Source organism: Rhinatrema bivittatum, chromosome 8 (genome assembly GCF_901001135.1).
Source record: "Rhinatrema bivittatum chromosome 8, aRhiBiv1.1, whole genome shotgun sequence".
Lineage (NCBI taxonomy): Eukaryota > Metazoa > Chordata > Amphibia > Gymnophiona > Rhinatrematidae > Rhinatrema > Rhinatrema bivittatum.
The window spans coordinates 114,248,961-114,269,295 of NC_042622.1; the positions used below are offsets into that span (position 1 = coordinate 114,248,961).

Sequence of the window (20,335 nt, forward strand, 5' to 3'; positions counted from 1 at the left end):
ATTTCAATAAAGTTGTCACACTTCACTTATGATCATAGGAACCAACCTTTCAGAATGGAGGTGGAAAACCTAACACACATTATTACTCCCTGCACACAATGGAATTTACTCCATATTGCGGGTGCTCAACCACCCACTGCATCCAAAGAACTGGCATCTATGCTTATGACATATGCCGGGGCAGCCCACTCACATGCTCCAAGCACAACTGAGACAAACAAAACATACAATTTAAAAGTTTTGATAGAAGGCAGGGGTGGAGCCTTCATATCGAAGGCAGGGGTGGAGCCTTCATATCTATGCCAGAAGTTAAAGTGAGGAGATCGTGCCAATCACAGCATGTACGACTGGATGGAGACTCCCTCCTTACCCTCACTGAGTTGGAAGGGCACTTTCCATGGAAAGGTGGTGACCAACAGAATCAATCAATTGACAAATCCAAATTTAATGATATACATGGATGAACCTCAGTTGAATATAATGAGAACATTGATTTAAGAAACTAAATCTGCAGTTATCTACTTATCCATAACTTGAAGCCTTCATGTCAAGTTTGGGGAACTGCATGAAGTGGAGGTGGGGAGGAGGGGAAATTTTGCACAATTATGGGAGCCCCCAAGACTGGCGAGTCCAGCTAGACAGGGTTGAGAGAGTATTATAAAGGCTGATAGTTTTCAGGGTCAAATGTATGCTAACAACCAATATTCTTTTTTCTTCTTCAGAAGACTCAACTACTGTAAAACAAACTTTTCTAATTAAAATACTTTGGTAATCAGTTTATCATTGCATTGGCCCTCACTATTTTTTATTGTTCTGTATATTACACAAGACAGCAGCCTGATACACGATCGGTTCTACTTCCAGTGCGGTTTTCCCATGGATTCAAAATCAAACAAACCCTTTAAAAACATTGGGCCTACGATCTATAAATGTCAATTTCTACTTGCTTTTGATAGCCAAATTAATCCGATAGATCTGCTTCCAACCATAAATAAGAGGGTCTCCGAAATTTGAACATTGCTGTACCTCATCAAGATGCAGAAGGGTTTGTACATATTCATTGAATTATATTGTCACCCACCTAGAACTGGCAATTGAGCAAGATAAAAGTTTTTTTAAATTAAATAATGCATTTGTGACAAGCAATTAAGTGATGATTGCAATATTTTATGGTTCATGCATCATCATTTGCGGTTCCAAGCAACTAGACATTTTACTCAACTTCTAACCAATTTGCTAACTATGGGGGTTATTTTCTAAAGCTTTATCGCATGCGTTAGGGCCCTAATGCACGTGGTAAGGCCATATCGCCTACGAAAAGGGCCTTTTCGATTGCGATATCATGCAAATTAGGGGGACGGGAGGAGTCGGGGAGGGGAGGAATCAGCAGTGTCTTCGCTGCCAGCGATAATGTTACTAACATTATCGTCGGCAGTAGCGCGCTGAATAGCACCATCTTTCACGGTGGAGCTATTCGGTGTGAAGGCTGCGGGCTTTTGCAGGCCCGCCCCCCTTCGCCCCCCCCCACCCCCCGTTTTTGCAGGATTCATCATTCTGCGAAGAATGATGAATCCTGGCCTATGTTTTTAGTTAATCATTTTGATGAATTAAACTTTCATGTGAAATCTACTGTGCACTTTATATGAAAACAAAGCATTTGTAGTCATACATATTCATGATAAAAAATGAATTGCTTGCAGTCAAATCTTTTAAATAAGTGAGTTGACACAGTACCTACAGTATTTGAATGTAATCCACTTTCAAGTGGCTAAAAGGCAGAATATAAAAAAATATCACAATACATGCAACAGCTAATGAAGTCACAGCATGTATGCAATTGGTTTGTTCCAAACTGCATTCCAGATAAAAACAGAGTTTATAAACCAACAAGGATTAGTTAAATATTATCATACATGGTTTTATATATATATATATATATATATATTTGTGTGTGTGTGTAACAATCTTGTCTACTAACAAAATGCACTTCTATTTTAATTAAAATGTTTAACTGTACTACATTCCCAGCTTCTACTGTTTATCAAGTATATGGCCTTTGTTTGAAATGGTGAACATTAAAGTACTGACTTCTATTTTTCTTCATTGAATATTTCAATGGTATTGATAGTCTGGAAACAATTTACTATATGTATATGGTATGATTTACTGTACAGTTAGATTCTGAAAGGTAATGCTCTGCATGGGCAAAATCCTAATAGCTCTTGAGCAAACTGCAGTTCAAGGAAAACACTATCAAAACTGCTGCAGTATTCATAGAAACTGTTCAATTGTTTAGAGGAAAGTCTGTGATCTTTTAAAATTCTGTTACAAAAGATGTGTCCTACATAAAAAAACCCAAAAACTTTAGTACATTTATTTCCTTCACAACAAGGAATGTTTTAAAGCAGTCTAACACCTGATAGCGGCCCATCTTCGTGTTACTACATTTAAAAATATATCAGCTGTATGGAATTGAAAGGTTCATATGTGCACAATAATGTAGAACAATTTTTTTTTCTAAGGTATGGCAATGGTAACATTATACATTAACATCCAAATATTGGAGCCCTAGCTATGGTGTCTAGTGTAGCCACATGAATGTTGACTACGAGCCCTGGAAAAAATGCAAGGTGATCCATATCATTATGCAAAGCAGAGACCGTGAAGTCCTTCGCATACATCTTTCCAGTTAACCAATTAACTTTTCCCTTTGTATTTAGAGCAGCCGCCTGTATAAGGATCAACATCACATACAAATCATAGAGTATCCCAGTCCTCTCCACATTTTTCTAGAACTGTTGGATACCCTCAAGGTCAATTCCTCCTTTTCCAATTCCCCAGCATCAAGCTTCCATCATGTTGCTGGCTCATGGAAATGCATCCTTTAGTCTTTTTCTATTGCCATTTCTACACACAGTTTCATATTTCATGTTTCCTATTATTATTGGAGAGATTCCTTCATCCATTGCTTTCTTTGCTCCACTCTGGATCCACTCATATGCATCTTTCCTTTCTCCACAAGCGTAGGCTAAGTTACTCCAAATGAGGGGTTTTCTACTTCCAGACTCAATTAGAACCCATGCAAGTACCGCATCTAGCTCAACCAGGACCACAAAAGATTCTAGGCCAGGGTGAAAAGTATCCACAAAGCTACAACCATGGGGTGTTGTCAGGTTAGCACTCATTTTCGTCTTCAGTCCAGGATATTTTATTTGGCAAAGTGGCCCTCTCTTTCTCTGCAAGGGAGGCATGCCTGTGGGTCTAAGTCCTTTGATCTTCTTTCTCTGGGTCTTCTCCATGTGCAGATTTTCCTTTCTTTCTTATCATTCACAGAACTTCTCTCATAGTCTGTCTTGCTATGCCAGCATTGTTCCCTTTGACCTCCTCATTGTTGGGGGATCACCTCCTCTTCTAGGTCCTCCCCTAGGACCATTTTAGGAAACATAGGCGTAAGAGATATGCCAGATTGTATCAGCTTGCACAGTTTGTGTTATCTAGGTCATCAACAGCTGTTGTTGATTAAACTGTTTTTACAGCACCTGCTGCTGGCTGTACTGAGTCTGTATCACAGCCTGTGGTTGCTGCTGCCCCTCTATGGGAGTCCACAGTAAAACTTCCATGCTTGGTTTTGCAGGTGCTCTGCTGTAATCAAGGCTTTTTGGATCCCTGAGGACCATCGCCCTGATCAAGCACACAGCAAAAAAAAAAAGACTTCTCTACTTTTTTTCATTTCTGGCATGTCTGGCTCAGACTCACTGTATGTCCCTCACTATCTGGGCAGAGCTAGCCCCCTTGGCCTGCTGTATGTAATTTCAAGGCTGATGTAACCAAGCCCCAGGAAAAATAAATGTTCTTTTTAACACGGTTCTCTGCTCTGTGCTGGCACTTATGGCAGAAATGCTTTAGCACAGATTTCTGATCTGTGCAGACACTTAAAGCAGAAACAGGCCCCAAAGTTTTGTTTTTAGTGTGGGTCTCTGCTCGATGCAGATGTTTTAGGACAGATGTCCCACTGCTTCCACCATATGTAATGACATGTGAGTGATCTTTGGCTTGCCAGAGGATAGAGTAGTCTGGACTCCGGCCTCTTCTCTGCAGAATCAGCTTTATTTAAAATATAACAACAACAACAACAACAAAAAACCAGCCAGAAAAGATCTGCTTACCTCAGCAGTGCTAAATCAAAAGGTTAGAGCAATAGGTTAAATCCTGTAGTAGGAGGTGCCTTCTCCTTGTCCCCAAAGCCTTTCTGTTCCCTACTGGGCTTACTCTCTTATTCACTAGGGATGTGCATTAATTGGGCCATTCATTTCATTCGTTTTGTGGATACACTCATACCTTGTAAATGTATGGTAAGCATGAATTTTATTAACGATTACGCACATGCCATCATTCTTACGAGCACATCATATATTTGTAAGGTATACATGTACCCACAAATCAAATGAAATGAATGACCCAGTGAATGCAAATCCCTATTAGTCACCTGCTTAGGAAAATGCCCGAGGACCAAAATTCCCTTCTGGGCTGCCTTAAGATGGACCAGGCTAAATGCCTGGTCCTGGTCATTTAAGTGGGATCCTGATATGCACTCCTTTACAGTCATCAAGACTCCTTCCACATTTTAACTATCTGTAGGGGAAAAGTAAGTCAAGGATAGCACACATGCAAGTATTTTGCAACTCAACCAACATCTGAATTTCTTGTGCCAAATTCCACAGAAAACTCTTTAGTTAAACAAAGTATTTGGACAAAGCCCATCCCACTGAGAAGCTCTTAAATTAGAAAATGGAAAGGAATGACGAAAAGTTGGCTAAATAAAAACAAAACAAAACTGGAATACATTTGCATTTAGATTTCAGCAAACCTTGTGTGCAGGAAAGATCATCATATATCCTGGTTAATGTTATACTAAGTATAATGAACACTATCTTTCAGAGTTCACTATATCCCCTAGTCTCAGTTCTTTAATTCTGACACTCTCCTAATGGCAGGTTCAACATTTCTACTTAATATTAGTGTCTGGAATGCAGAACAGCTCATGTTCATTATGATCATTTCATACTGAATTCAAAAAGGCTAAAAAAAAAAAAAAAATACAGGAAAAGAAAAAGGAATTCCATCTTCCAGGATATCGCACACTATATAAACATGCATTGGTAGACCATCAACTTAATTGTTTTTGAATGCAGGCACTTACTAATTGGAACATTATATTATTATTCAGTGAAGAAAAAAAGAGAATGGATTAATAGTACCTCTGTGCATCACCCTGCGGGAGTGCATGTGTTCCACTGCGCTGCATAACTGCACAAAATATTTCCATATCGTTCTTTCTGGAATTAACCGCTTCTGCTTTTTAAAATACTGTGGAAGTAAATAAAAAATATCGGTTAACAGGCAAAGTACCATCTTGCTCCAGAGTTGGGCTAGTCAGCTGTTATTTTTGTTCAAACAATAAGACTTACCAATCATACACTGTTTATATTTTGCTAACATGTAATCCTTCCTGATCTAGATAAACTCCTTAATTAACAACTGCTATGAAAACTAAACGTAAGTAGGTCTGACATTTTTTGAATGGGCACCGATTATAATTAGCATTAATGTTACTAACTGCTTTGCAAAACATATTTAATGCCTCAAAACAACAAATGTTAGGAGCATTTTTGCCTCCAGCAGCAACTGGATTTGCTTTAAAGAAACACCTTCAATTTATGTTGATTATTCTCAGAGAATCTATTCACAGAGGGAAAAAAAACAAATCCTACAATGTAAATGAAAGAAAACCTCTCCAGTTTAAAAGAACAAGCATGTGAAAAATAAATCTACTTAGACATGTCTTTGTATGATTTGAAGTAATATTCTTTTAGGACCAAGTGCTCATCAGTTGGCACAATCTTTATTACAGTAAATGTGATTTCATACTAAACACATTTCCAAAAGCCTTTTATTTGTCCTGTTCGTGTGTCTTGAATAGATAATAAACTCCAGGGAGCAGAGAATATCTCTTATGCATATCTGTGCAGTGCTGCATGTGTCTAGTAGTGCGATGGAAATAAGCAGCTGTAGCAGATAGTAAGACACTGCATTTTGGAATCCTTTAAGAAATTTCCTCACAATCTCCCTAAAACATTGTGGTATACCACCTTATAATAACTGGATCCAATTGGTCCATGTTGCTTATGATGTCATACCCACAGCATGACAGCAAAACTGAAATGTGAGTACCTCTTAAAACCAATAAATGTATGATATGATTATCATTTTCTGTTTTTTTTTTAATTTTTCCTGGCAATTTATCAGTTTATAACAAATAGAACTGAAAAAAAAATCAGTAGAAAAACTGACTCATTTTTTCCAATCATTTTCTCCCATTTTTGTTTATTATAAACACTGATAAAGTCCCAGGAAAAACAAAACAACTGAAACCAAAGGTCCCTAGGTATCAAACTCAGTGCAATTAAGTAATGGAGTGCTGGAAAACACAACAGTCATTCGACTGACTACCAATGTACTTTTATCTAATCATATACCATTATAAGTGAAGTGCCTCATATTTTATAATTTTTTTAAAACAAAAAAGATATATCCAAACATATTTTATATAAATGACTGAAAAAGCCAAAGTTATACAGTTATCTGTGACTGTCAAAAGTTATTAATTCCCCCAAACTGGACAACATGACAAATGTCACAAGGATAACAGGTAATCGGGTAATGAAACTGCTGGTAGCCCAACACCAGTGTTTTGTTAGACTATGCCTTTGTCAGGGGCCAATACAATCAGTTTACTGTGGGACTCGCCTCGCTCAAAATCAGAGTCAAATCCCACAGTGCTCACAATTGAATTTGGCTATTTTACTAGCACGTGTGACCTTTATCAGCGTTGTGTGTTGCTGTACACACACACACACACACACACACACACACAAGCCAGACATATCCCAATCCATGTGCGGTAATTTGCATCACTACTCCATATATGCCTGTTCCCAGGAAGGAGTCAGAGGAATCACAGAGGGGCCGTTTAAGGATTAAAAACAAAATAAGACTCAACAGCAACATTCTGAATTGATATGAAACACGTATTACTGATTGATGCTTATGGTTTAGCAATACAGCACTGTACACAAAGGGCAATTATTTTTTACTTCTACATTCCATGACAACAGTCATATAAAGGTAGTGGTAGCTGTCTGAACTAATTGTCAATCTCAGCATTCAGGTATAAATTAGTACAAGGCATGACTGCCACAGTGATTAAAAACAGTACAATATATACAATTATTTCCATCTAACTGATTGGAAAAACAAAGATCCAAATGAAAATAATCTATACGTCAGGAACAACATTACTATGCTTCTGTCTGGTCCCAGAACATACGGTAGACATTTGATGCCTAAGGACAGATACAGTTTCAACTTTCAGCATCCCACTGTTCCAGGTCTTGTTTAAACAACAATTGATGACAAAAATCAACATCCTGATCAGGGAGGGAAGGGTGAAACAATCTATTCCACTGATAAAAAGAAAAAGAATTTGACAGTAAGGAATTGTGTCTGCAATTTCTCACTGTTCAAATCAACACAGAACAAAATCTTAAAGAGATGCACAGAACAAGTTATATACTTCATAATAGTAACCCAATTCTCATTAAGGTGTTTAGGAGAGGATATACCAAGACCAAAAGTGATAATTTTCTAAATGTCATCTCATCCAACAAGATACAGCTGACATTTAAAAGAAAGCCTAGCTTCCCAAGATATAACAAGAATGTTATATCTTGTTATATCAGTTTTATAATGCCTGGTGAAGAATGGGAGTGACTCAGTAGCCGAGTGGAGAAGTAGCCTAGTGGTTAGAGCCTCAGGCCACAAACCAGGGAAGCAAAGGTTCAAATCCACTTCCTGATCCTTGTAACCTTTGGCAAGTCACTTCAGCTTACATTGCCTCAGATATATATTTGGGGGGCTATTTATTACAGGGTCCATACTCAGCTGCTGAGCCAGCTAACTAGCAGGGTATATTGAACTGCACAGTCACACTACTGAATATACCCTGCTACTTTAAAGTTAGCTGGTTATGTATAACTGGCTAACTTTAGAGCATCCCTACTGCCTGAAGAGAGTTAGCCACAGAAGGTAACCAGTTAACTTATATAGCTAACTCCCCTCCTTCCAAGAACACCTCTTACCCATCCCTGTTTTATTCAGCTAGAATTTAGCCAGATAAGGGCTGAATATAACCAGGTAAGCTATTCGGATGGATAACTTTACGTTATCTGTCTAAATGACATTTAAATATAGACCTCTAAAGGTTCTCTTTCATTTTCTGTAAATAGAGCCCTTAGATTGTGAGTCCTCTGGGGACAGGGAAATACCTCCAGTACCTGAATGTAGTCCACTTTGAAGTGGCTGAAAGGCAGAATATAAATCAAAGCAAATACATAAATAGATAGATAGACAGATAGATAGATAAATAAATGCAGAAGACAGAAATGTAGCCATGTTTTTAGTTTCCCTTGTACCTATGCAGTGTTTTAGCAGGTTCTGTTGTCTTTCAATCTGCTGCATGTCTTAATATAAAAATGTCGTGGGGTTTGTAATGGAGGAAGAGACAACTTTTTAAACATAAATGTTGATTAATAATTTAGTTTTCTTTTGGCAGACTGACCTGGACAATTTTAAATGTGTAAGTCTATTCATTTCTGGACAGGTTACCCTATTTATTTACTGTTGGCATTTACTGGGTGCCCTAATCAGTAGTTCCGAGCCCAGGAGCCACCCTGTCCTGATATCTATGTCTAAAAGCCAGACAGGTCCCGAGAACCTCATTGAGAACCACTACCCTAATAAACAACTGCTCCCTCAGCTCAGCTGAAAGATCAGATAAACAACTATTTGCTCACATTCATCTTTTCCACTTGCTTTTTTTATACTTTATTTTTAATGTAATTTCACATTTTAACACAACTTATTACAGCAAGTGAGGTGAACCATCATAAAAAAAGATTTATAATTAACAGAAAAAGAAAAAGAAAAAAAAAAAAAAAACCCTATATACTTAGTAGACATCTCAATACAAAAAAAAAAAGGAGGAACCAAAATAAAATCCAAGTGAGAGAACCTAGAAATATGAAAAAAGAAAATGAAAATAAACCGCATCATATAAGAACATAAGAACATGCCATACTGGGTCAGACCAAAGGTCCACTAACTTTAGTGGCCAATCCAGGCCATAAGAATCTGGCAAGTACCCAAAAACTAAGTCTATTCCATGCTACTGTTGCTAGTAATAGCAGTGACTATTTTCTAAGTCAACTTAATAGCAGGTTTGGACTTCTCCAAGAACTTATCCAATCCTTTTTTAAACCCAACTGCACTAACCACATCCCCTGGCAACAAATTCCAGAGTTTAATTGTGCACTGAGTGAAAAAGAACTTTCTCCGATTAGTTTTAAATGTGCTACATGCCAACTTCATGGAGTGCCCCCTAGTCTTTCTATTATCTGAAAGCATAAATAACCAATTCACATCTACCCATTCTAGACCTCTCATGATTTTAAACACCTCTATTATATCCCCCCTCAGCCGTCTCTTCCTGAAGCTGAACAGTCCTAACCTCTTTAGTCTTTCCTCATAGGGGAGCTGTCCATCCCCTTTATCATTTTGGTCGCCCTTCTCTGTATCTTCTCCATCGCAACTATATCTTTTTTTGAGATGCGGCGACCAGAATTGTACACAGTATTCAAGGTGCGTTCTCACCATGGAGCGATACAGAGGCATTATGACATTTTCCATTTTATTCACCATTCCCTTTCTAATAATTCCTAACATTCTGTTTACTTTTTTGACTGCCGCAGCACACTGAACCAACGATTTCAATGTGTTATCCACTATGACGCCTAGATCTCTTTCTTGGGTGGTAGCTCCTAATATGGAACCTGACATTGTGTAACTATAGCATGGGTTATTTTTCCCTATATGCATCACCTTGCACTTATCCACATTAAATTTCATCTGCCATTTGGATGCCCAATTTTCCAGTCTCACAAGGTCTTCCTGCAATTTATCACAATCCGCTTGTATATATATATATATATATATATATATATATATATATCTTAATATGACAACCTGATTAGTTAACATTAGCCACCAGTGATTTGTGAGAATCCAGAAAAAAACCTCAATTGAAAAGACTCGGAATACACATATCTAACATTATGCAATTTCAAAATGCATTTACCTGGATAGCTGACAAACTGTGCAGCAAGATCCAAGGCTTCCTGGTACACAGCTAAAATGCTTTTTCTCTGCTCTTGAGTGGACCTAGTGAAATCAAGATAGATCCATATTTTCTGTCCACAATATAGAATATGCCTGTTATGAAGAAACTGTTTCATTACTAAATCTGAGTTTTGAGGAATAACGAAAGAAACTAAGGGCTGGATTTTAAAAGGGTTACGCACGCCGGGCCAATTTTAAAAAGGCCCAGCAACGCGTGTAAAGCCCCGGGACGCGTGGAAGTCCCGGGGCTTTACTAAAGGGGCGGTCTGGGGGTGGGGTGGTGGTGGGGCCAGAGGCCTCTGACAGAGTGGCCATTGCTGTTGTGTCGGAGGATCGCGTGCCAGCAAGCTGCCATCGCGCACAACTCGCAAAAGGTAAGATAATAATTTTGGGAGAAGTTAGAGTAGGGCTAGGGGGGGAAAGGTTAGGGGAAGGGGTGGGAAGGTCAGGTTAGGGGGAAGGGAATGGGGGAAGGCAGCGCGGCTCGGTGCACGCAAGCTGCATAATTGTGCACCCCCTTGCGCGCGCATTTTATAAAATCGGGCGTACACGTGCGCACGCCGGGTAGCTCACACACATGTAGACCGCGTGCGCTTCTTTTAAAATCTACCCCTAAGAGAGTACCCTCTTTGTAGTCACCTGGAACTACTCTGAATTCTCTAATAAATCAGTCAAATCATTTGAGCATTCTCCAGAGATATATTAGCTAGATCACCTCTTTTCTCAATATGCAAAAAATATACTTTGGCAATAGGTGGAACTGCCTCAGAGGAAATCTTCAATAATTCCAACATATATTTTTTAAACTGATCCAATGGTGAAATGTAATCCAAAATTGGAAAATTCAGTACTATCAGGTTTAAATATCTAATAGAGTTCTCATATTTGCTAGTTTCTTTGCATGCACCAAACTACCCTGAACCAAATTAAACTGAGTATTCTGTATTTGAGTAACCTACTTATGGAAGTCTAATTTTTTCTTTTGTTTAGTGCCTGAAGTCTCAGTAACTTGAATGTGCTGATGAATATCAGAAGTCACAGAAACTAAAGAAGAAATAGACTTTTCTAGGGAAACAAGAGCTACCCAAACAGTTTCCAGAGTAATCACATCAGGTTTTACCAACTTAATCTGGTGGATAGTAATCACCAACCCTGATTTGCTGAGATTCCTTGAGATAAAAATTTCCAGCGAGTCCTTCACCAACCAAAGCTGCAGAAGCTAGGACGAGGGGCCTCCATTTCCACCTCCCTCCAGTGAGGCCTGTCGTGCTCCCGGGCAGCAACATTCTCTCTGCTGCACTTCCCATCCCGGCTCTCGCGATACTCGAAGAGGACTCCCCAGCCAAAGCCGTAGAGTCAAGCATTGAATCATGCGGACCACACATAGACAAATTCTCTCCCAGTGAACCGTGGCATGATGGAGCTCCAAGACTGAAAGATGTTTGAAAATCCAGCTGTGACACCGCTCACTCCTCGGCGCTCACCATTAAGGACATTGCACCTGGAGAAAATCCTGATGTTGGGGTAAGGAACCCATCAATCATCTTCTGTGCAGGACCAGTCAAGGGAATAGCTGGGGTATTTTCCTTTAATTTGCCATTTCTCTATAGTATGAGGCATTATAGAAACAAAAAATAGCTAGCAGAGATGGAATTCCCAAATGATGTCTTTTCAGTCGGCCACCATCTTGGCTCTCCTGCTTCCTTTTTTATTTTTTGCTTGTTCAGTCTACTCCAGTACTGCCAGTACAGTGTCTTTAGCAAACTTGTTGGAAATTCAACACGTAGCTTTTATTCTGATCAAACAACAGTTCCCATCGGAACCTGTACATATTTTTTAAAATCAACGTAACGGGTCCCTTACCAGGCAATCTTTACAAGGTATTCAATAAGCCAGTAAAACCCAGAGATTTGTATTTCCCAACTCTCTCATCGGTAAAACTTTACTCAGGTAAAAGCCCAACTTTCAAAACTGTCCACAGCACACCATTTGTGCGTGTATGTTGGCCTATGGAGATTTATGCTAATATTTTGTAAGCTGTGTGGTGGGAACCACAGTTTATTAAAAAAATATATATTTCTGCCCCCAAAAGTATGCATGTATGTTTCAGTATATGCACAAACTTGTAATACAGGAACATGCCTATACATTTACTCTACCCATTTTATAAAATTACACACATATATTGTTTTCACATGTAAGAATTAGAACAATGTATACATAATCCAGAATTAAACATGGAGGCAGGTGTTTTATCGAATATGAGCCTACTCCAATTCAAAAAATATCTACTAACCAGTTCTGCCAATACTTCCATGTCACCCAAACCGTCACTTAGATCCACCCACCCAAAACCTACAAACAAGTACGATTTCAAATGCACATGTCAACTAGCAGGTGTAAAAGCATAAGGACAAGTTTGGTAATGTATGCATGTATACTGCTTGTAAAATAGCAACTTGTGCTCATACTTATGAACCCCACCTTGGAACACCCCTAAAACATTCCTTTGTTTCCCTGTTAATATTTATACACAACCCTGCAAGTACATGCATGCTCTCATGGTTTATAAAATTATATATATGCTAATTACATGCATATGTGCTAATTTTACACACAACAACAGCATAAATCTTTCAATATTACCTCTTATGCCATTCTTAGCTAGAATTAAGCCGGATAAAAGCAGGCAAGGCGGGAAGGGGCGTGTTCTGGGTGCATGGCTAAACTTTATCCAGCTAGTGCAAATATTCATCACTAGCTAGATAAACTTGGCCAGGTAAGTCTGATCAGAAAAATCACTGTCCTAAACTTACCTGGATATATTCGGCAGCAGACTTACAGCATCTGACTAAAAAGAGCTGAATATCCGCATTAAGTTACCCGCATAATTTTCCCAACTCACTGGCCTGCTGAATATCAACCTCTATATTAGTCATCATTAGGGATGTGCATCGTTTTTCTGATGGATGAAAATATCGTACGATATTTTTTAATCTGTCATGTATGGTTTTCTTATCATTGGGGGGGGGAGGGGGAGAAAAGGCACACAGAAAAAAACCCCAAACCCACCCCGACACTGTAGATCTAATTATTTACAATCCCCCACCTTCCCGACCCCCCCCCCCAAACTTTCCTAAAGTACCTGGTGGTCCAGCGGGGGTCCCAGGAGCGATCTCCCACTCTCGGGCCATCGGCTGCCACTAATCAAAATGGCGCCAATGGCCCTTTGCCCTTACCATGTGACAGGGGCTATCAGTGCCATTGGCTGGCCCCTATCACATGGTAGGAGCAATGGATGGCCCGTGCCATTTTTTAAGAGCTACTGTTTTGTTTTGCTGTTTCTTTGAGCTATTGTTTTGTTTTGCTGTTTCTTTGAACTCCTGTAAATAAACCTTGGTTCCTGATCACAACAACCAAGTCTTGCTGTCTTCCTTGGCTGTTCCAGACGCTGTGACCAGCCCAAACCGCTGCAAGAGATACCCTGAACTGATTTAGCTGAAATTTGCCATGCTGCAGCTATACCAAAAGTTGTCAGGGAATTCACAGTTTGGTTCAGACTGGTCAATTTTAGGGACTTAATAAACCCAATTGCACCTAGATTATAATTTTTCATAACTTTTTACAACTGGTTTTATTGTTTTCCTAGGTTAAAATTTCATTTTAGGAATCCAACTCATTTCATAGGTTGTTTGAGTAGGATATTATGGCTATACCTCCTTAAAATATATTTAATATTCAAAGCTTAAAGGTGTGGTAAAATGAATAGCTTTTGTAAATGATATTTGTAGATATTTTTTTTTTTTTAATTTTTTCAACTTCCTTGGCCTATTTAAATCTGGAGAACAATTTTTTCTCTCCACATTTCAGTATATTTTACAGATCAGTTTACATCACATAAACCTACTTCACACTATTCATCTGTTTTCTAGTCTTTCAATAATAATGATCAGGCTTTCTCTTTACATACTGCAGTTTTACTGATAACTGGACATGTAGTCCTATAGATAATCTCATTCAGTAGATACTGCTTTTTCATAAATAAAAAGCAAACAATTGCTGAATTATTTATTTAAATGCATTATTGCTGAATCACTCAAAGGATGCCGTGGCAGTCAATCTTCCAGCAGTCGAAGAGGGAGTCGCCAAAGACGTAAGAAGGGTGGCGAGAGGGGTCGGGAACTGATGGACACAACACATGGCTTCTACCGCCTACATCCTTTCAGCCACAATAAAAAGAGTGCTCTTCTCTTCGGTACATATTTAGGTTGGGGAAACTTTAAACTGTTTTCTGTCTGGCTGTTAATTATCAAACGGAAATCATGCAGGTAGTTTCCCTTTCAAAATGTACATAAAGTACGCATGTAAAAAAAAGCCTGTGCATCGAGTTAGCAATTATGTAGGTTATTTGAAAACTGTCCCCTTAAAGGGTAACCTTCAAAGAGATTTTCCACAGGTAAACATGAAAATTGTCCTGTTCCCACCTTTGCAGAAAAAAGGGTCAGAACCAGGGGCAGGCAGGATGGGATACATACAGGGATTTCATTTCTAAATCTTTGTGTGTTGTTTAACCTGCATATTTTGCATTTGCAATACATGTGGGTGAAAAAAAAAAAATCCCCATGGCACCAGCCGCCACAAGATTTTGAAAGAGCAACTCTGTATGCAGTTTCTCTGTGTACCAGGGGGCCTGTAAGCCAGTTTTCAAAGTAGCTGCTAGTCTGTGAGCACCCTGGTGTACCTGAAAATTACCCTCAATCTCTTGAGAAGTGTAAACAGATAAAAATGCCTTGTTTCACAGTATCACAATAATAAAGATTCAGCTATAGAAAAAGGAACTCAATGGGAAGTGGTATCTAGCAACCGTCATATATTGCCACAGTGGACTATATGGCTTATATTTCACAGTATGCCTAGCTGGAGGTAAAGGAAACTAAATAGAAGTAAAAAGTACTTTTCCAAAACAATGTTTCCAGCTTTAAATCTTATCCCAGTTTATCCTTAGGAATTATTGAATAATATAAACTCCTACCAATGTTTAAGTCCTTCTCTTGCCTTAATACCAAAGTAGTGCATACTTCTGAAGACATGAACCAATCATGAATAAATCTGATCAATGAAGATTATTTTTATGAGTAAGGAATCAATGCAACACCACATCAGCTCTATGCTAAATTGTTTTTATATGAATCAGTTTTGTTCTGTCCTATAGCAGAAAACATGCAGATTTTCATAGAAAATTACAAAAGACAGACACCAATGGGTCCATCTAGTCTGCCCAGGTGGGATTTTCATTTTCCAAACTGACATAGGACAGGTAACCACCTTGTTCCTGTCCCCTGAATTTCACTTCAAGTTTTATTTGGTCAACAGGGTGAAAGAAAACATATCATGCCCAGTAACAAGGGACAGAGAAAGATGAAAATAGTAAGGATAATCTCATGGAGGACAAATGTTTCATCACGCACACATACAGGGGTAGGTTTTATAAATCTACGACCGCACGTACTTTTGTTCGCTCACCAGGCGCGAACAAAAGTATGCGGGATTTTATAAGATACACGCTGCCCGTTCCCTCCGAGGCCACTCCAAAATCGACACGCCCCCCCTAGCGAAGCCCCGGAACGTATGCACGTCCCGGGGCTTGCAACGAGTATTGCAAAATGGCGCCGGCCGTATGGCCATATTGCCATTTTGTATTACGGCAACACGATTCGAGTGCAGGAGGTCGTTCCCGGACCCCCGCTGGACTTTTGGCAAGTCTTGTGGGGGTCAGGAGTCCCCCCCAAGCTGGCCAAATGTCCCTGGGGGTCCAGCGGGGGTCCGGGAGCGATCTCCTACGCTCATGACGTCGGGGGACAGGAACCAAAATGGCGCCAGCGCTACCTTTGCCCTGTCATATGACAGGGCAAAGGTAGCGCCGGCACCATTTCTATCAACGCACCCGTGGCCCGAGAGTGGAACATCACACCGGGACCCCCTCCCCCCACTGGACCCCAGGTAATTTAAGACATTTTGGGGGGGTTCGGGAGGGTGGGGGATTTATTTTAAAGGGTCGGGTGGGTTTTAGGGTTGTTTTAGTGTGCCGGTTTTCCCGCCCTCCCCCTTCCCCTCCCCCCGATTTACGATTTTTGACGATAAATCGGGAGAATTCCTATTATATATCGCCTCTAACGATTTTTGACGATTTAAAATATATCGGACGATATTTTAAATCGTCAAAAAACGATTCACATCCCTAGTATGCGTAAATACTCATGGGAGGAAAGGAGACAAGTATTGGTGGTGGATCCACCGATGGCAGAGACAAGGCGCCCGAGTGGAAGAAGCATCTGTGCCAGAAGGAAGAGCAAGAGCATAACCACCATTTCCACCTACTGCGGTGACTATGGTGCACCCACTTGCAAAAGGAAGAGAAAAGAGAAAACCAAATGTGAGAAATGCAAGTCAGAAGTTCCAACCCACCAGGGAACCAGCAAGAATAGTACAAAGGAAGTTTGGTGCATAAATACTGACGGGAGAAGAGGAGCATCGTGGCAAGTCCAGTGATAGCAGAGATAAGGCATTTGAGTGGAAGAAGCATCTGCACCGGAAGGAAAAGTAAGAGTGCAACCACAATTTCTGCACACTGCAGTGATGAGTGACGATGATGCACCATTAGAAAATAAAGCTTCTCCCACCATGCAGCCCTATGTCAACAGTGTAGTGGGGTTCAGAGATGGTTACTGCGGGTCCGACATGGCAAATGAAAGCCAACATTGCTGTTCTCGCAATGCAAAAGACAGTCAATATTTTGTTGTTCTGTGTGGAAGATGGTTCCTTGGGCTGTCATTGGTCCAGTGTGGGCCCAGTAGAACTCAGAGACAGTCATTGGTGGTCTGGCATAGCAGTTGACAGTGGGTTGTGTTGCTAGTCCCATGGGAAGTTATTCCTGGGGCTGTCATTTATCTGGCGTGGGCCATGTGGGTTTCATTGGTGGTCTGACATGACAGTTGACTGTGGGATAATAAATTGTGGTCTGGCGTGGGCCTGAAAACAAAAATTGACCACACCAAAGGATACAGCTCTAACACCAGTGTCAGCTGCACATCATAGGGGGTGGGGCATACCAGGAAACCTGACAGACAGCTAGATGTCAGTAACAAAGAGAACATCATTGATAGTCCAGCATGGCAGTTGACTGCAGAATAAGGATTGGTGGACCGGTGTGGAGTCAAGATGGGTCCAGATGGTGTCATTAATGTTCCAGCTACAGTTCAGCTTCCTCAAGGATACAGCCTCTATCTAGGGTTCCCACCTCTGGCTCTGTGTGGGGAGCTGCTGTGAGCTGCAATTTCAGAGTTGGATGATGAGCTTGCCTCCTGGGGAAACATGAACCCAATTGCACAGTTAAGGATCCTGTTCATTTCCCTTATAGATGAGTCAAGTCCTCACAGGACACTGAAAATGTCATTGGACAAAGCATAAACTCGATCAGATAAAACATTGGCTGTAGTGAAGCTCTCCCTCACAGACTGCCTGGACTCTCACCGTATCTGATGCATCTCCTCCCTCATGCATTTCATCTCCTGGTGAATTGTCCTCCATCCCACCATCTCACTACTCTCGACGAGTTCCTGACTTGCAAGCAGTTCCACAGCAACCTGTTCTGCCACTGAGTTAGTACCAGACCAATAGGAGAGAAGCATTCCTATTGGTGGGAGAATGTTATGGCGTGGAGCCCCACTACCAACCACAGTGGTGCCTGTAAAAATGATGCCCATGTTGGTGCCAGGTGTTAGTGGTACATCAGAAAGCCCATAATGGATATGTCTGGCTAAGGGAAGTGGGGCTCAACTGTCTAGCTGTCATCTTCCTATGCATAGGGTGCCAGTGTCTCGCTTAGTAGCTGTAGACTGTCAGTGGGCCACTCTACTGTTCCCATAGGAAATAGATCTAGGGTGCTAGCTGGTTCACTTCTACCTTGCCCTGTATGACTGGCCCCTGTGTCTATTGGCTGATGATCACCTGGAAAAATAAGACAACATATCAGAACCAAGTCTGCTACATCCTTCTGAGCCCCCTCAGCCAGCCCTCTTCACCCAATGAAATATTCCTGACATACCTGTTCCATCTGCTGCCTCCATATCAGTTGTGTCAGTATGGACACCAGCAAAGTAGTCCTCCTGAAGGATCCCCTGGACCAGCCACTTTACCAGCACCAGCTGCACTTCATATGGTGGGCCTCCTCCTGTCTAGCACTTGGACCTCTCTATCTGTACCAGCTTGGCATTGACAGCTGCCCTGATGCTTCAGCTGACCCACTGTCCTGGTCGTCACTGACAGGCTTCTGACATTCTTGGCAATGCTCTCCCAGATCATCCTCCTGTTCTTCGAGGACATCTTCAAAGAATGCACTGTGATTCTCGCAGACCAAACACACACCAGAAAATCCTTCTCTTTCTCCGTGAAGTGCACTTTGCATTGAAGTCATTTATTCTCCAACTACTGGTTCCCATCTTCTCATCAATCTCAGATGACGGGGTGGGTCTCCACTTCCTAACACCTGCTCCCCTTCCCTTCCACTGCTCTGAACCCACCACTCACTTTCTTTTCTTTCCCCCTCTAACTGCCCCCCTTTAGTTCATACATGCCATTCTCCTGCCAGTCCATTTCCCCTCCCTGGTTACGCTCCAAGACTCATGCACCACAATCTTCCTATCCTCTACGCACAATTTGCCCATCTGTCACACTCATCCGCTCCCCTGTTTGAACAGCTCTGTCAAACAGGGTTCTCTCCACAGCCACCCACTCCACTTTTTTAGGAACCTAAACAGCAAAGTGGACAAAAAGACAATCACAAACCAACAACCAGATGCTCTCTGAAGATGCACTCAAGAACACAGACAATGACAAAAGGATAGGGAAAGAGCAAGGGGAAAAAAAAGCAGTAAAAGACACCACTCAGCAATTGCAATGCACAAGAACCCACCACCCCTCCTACACCAATAAAACCTCCATCCTATTGCAGAGTTCGCCTAACAGCACTGAGCACTGATAAAATGGCTCTGGGAGAGGCTGCCTTTTATTTCCCTGAAAGGAGGCGGGTCCAAGAAAACAGATGGACATCTGTCCACCTCCAATCATGCCACAAGTCATCCTAAGTCATGTCTATCAACCAATAGGAAACACTGCAGTATTTCTTCAGCTAGAGCAGATTTTTACTGCCATTTTTACCGCAGTTTTCTGTATGTCAGTTTTAATGCTGTTTTGTCATACTTTTTGAGCTTACCACAGATTTTTAGTGCCAGTTCGATTTGAATACCATGTTTATAGCATTGAGCGGGGCCTCAGATTTTTAACGTGCGCGGTATTAAAAATCAGTGCTAAAATTTTGTGACGATTTTGGTGCAGGTTTATTACATCGGCCCCACTGGGAAGTGAAAGAGAAAAATCAGAGAAGAAAATGGTACAAGGAGCTGCACCTAACACAAGACACTTGATTATTATATTAAAATAAGGCATAAACTCAGAAGCAGAGGAAAACTTCTTATGACATTTACAGTAGGGGAAAAAAAAAACTGATGCTGTTTTTCTGCAATATGTCCTAGGGACTACAGATCCTTTAGCCTCATGTCTGATGCCTACTTTTAATAAGGGAATAAGCAATCAACACTATAAAATGTTATATTCCACCAATATAGAGAACAGCAAGTCTTTTCATTAGAACTTTCCAGAGTAGACGAGCATCCTGGGATAAACAAACTACCAGAAAACAGAAATAAATATAACTACCATTGTATGTGTGACCTTCTCTTTAAGTCTAAAAAGCTTTTGACTTTTGGCAAAGAAACAAACCAAAACAGCGACAAAAAAAAAAAACACTGCATTAAAAGCTCCACAGAGCTAAGGCAGGGATCAAAGTTGTATTCAGTTCTTTGACAGTAAAGGGCTCTATAATACATATACAATGATAGTTAAAAGACCAGTAAAAAGAGTCAGACAAATGACATTATCCTTTTAAACCACAGTGTATAGCTGATTTAGTGAATACAGAACAAGT

At 40.6% G+C, this 20,335-nt stretch overlaps 1 protein-coding gene across 3 annotated transcripts in view; it reads right to left on the reverse strand.

The window, feature by feature from the left end:
- Positions 1-20,335, reverse strand: part of NEK6 (NIMA related kinase 6) — a 505,633-nt gene that overhangs the window by 198,722 nt on the left and 286,576 nt on the right. For all 3 annotated transcript variants that reach the window (XM_029612256.1, XM_029612255.1, XM_029612257.1), the window contains exon 7: positions 5,259-5,367. In XM_029612256.1, the coding sequence (XP_029468116.1) occupies positions 5,259-5,367 (109 nt within the window). The remainder of the gene's footprint in view (positions 1-5,258; positions 5,368-20,335) is intronic.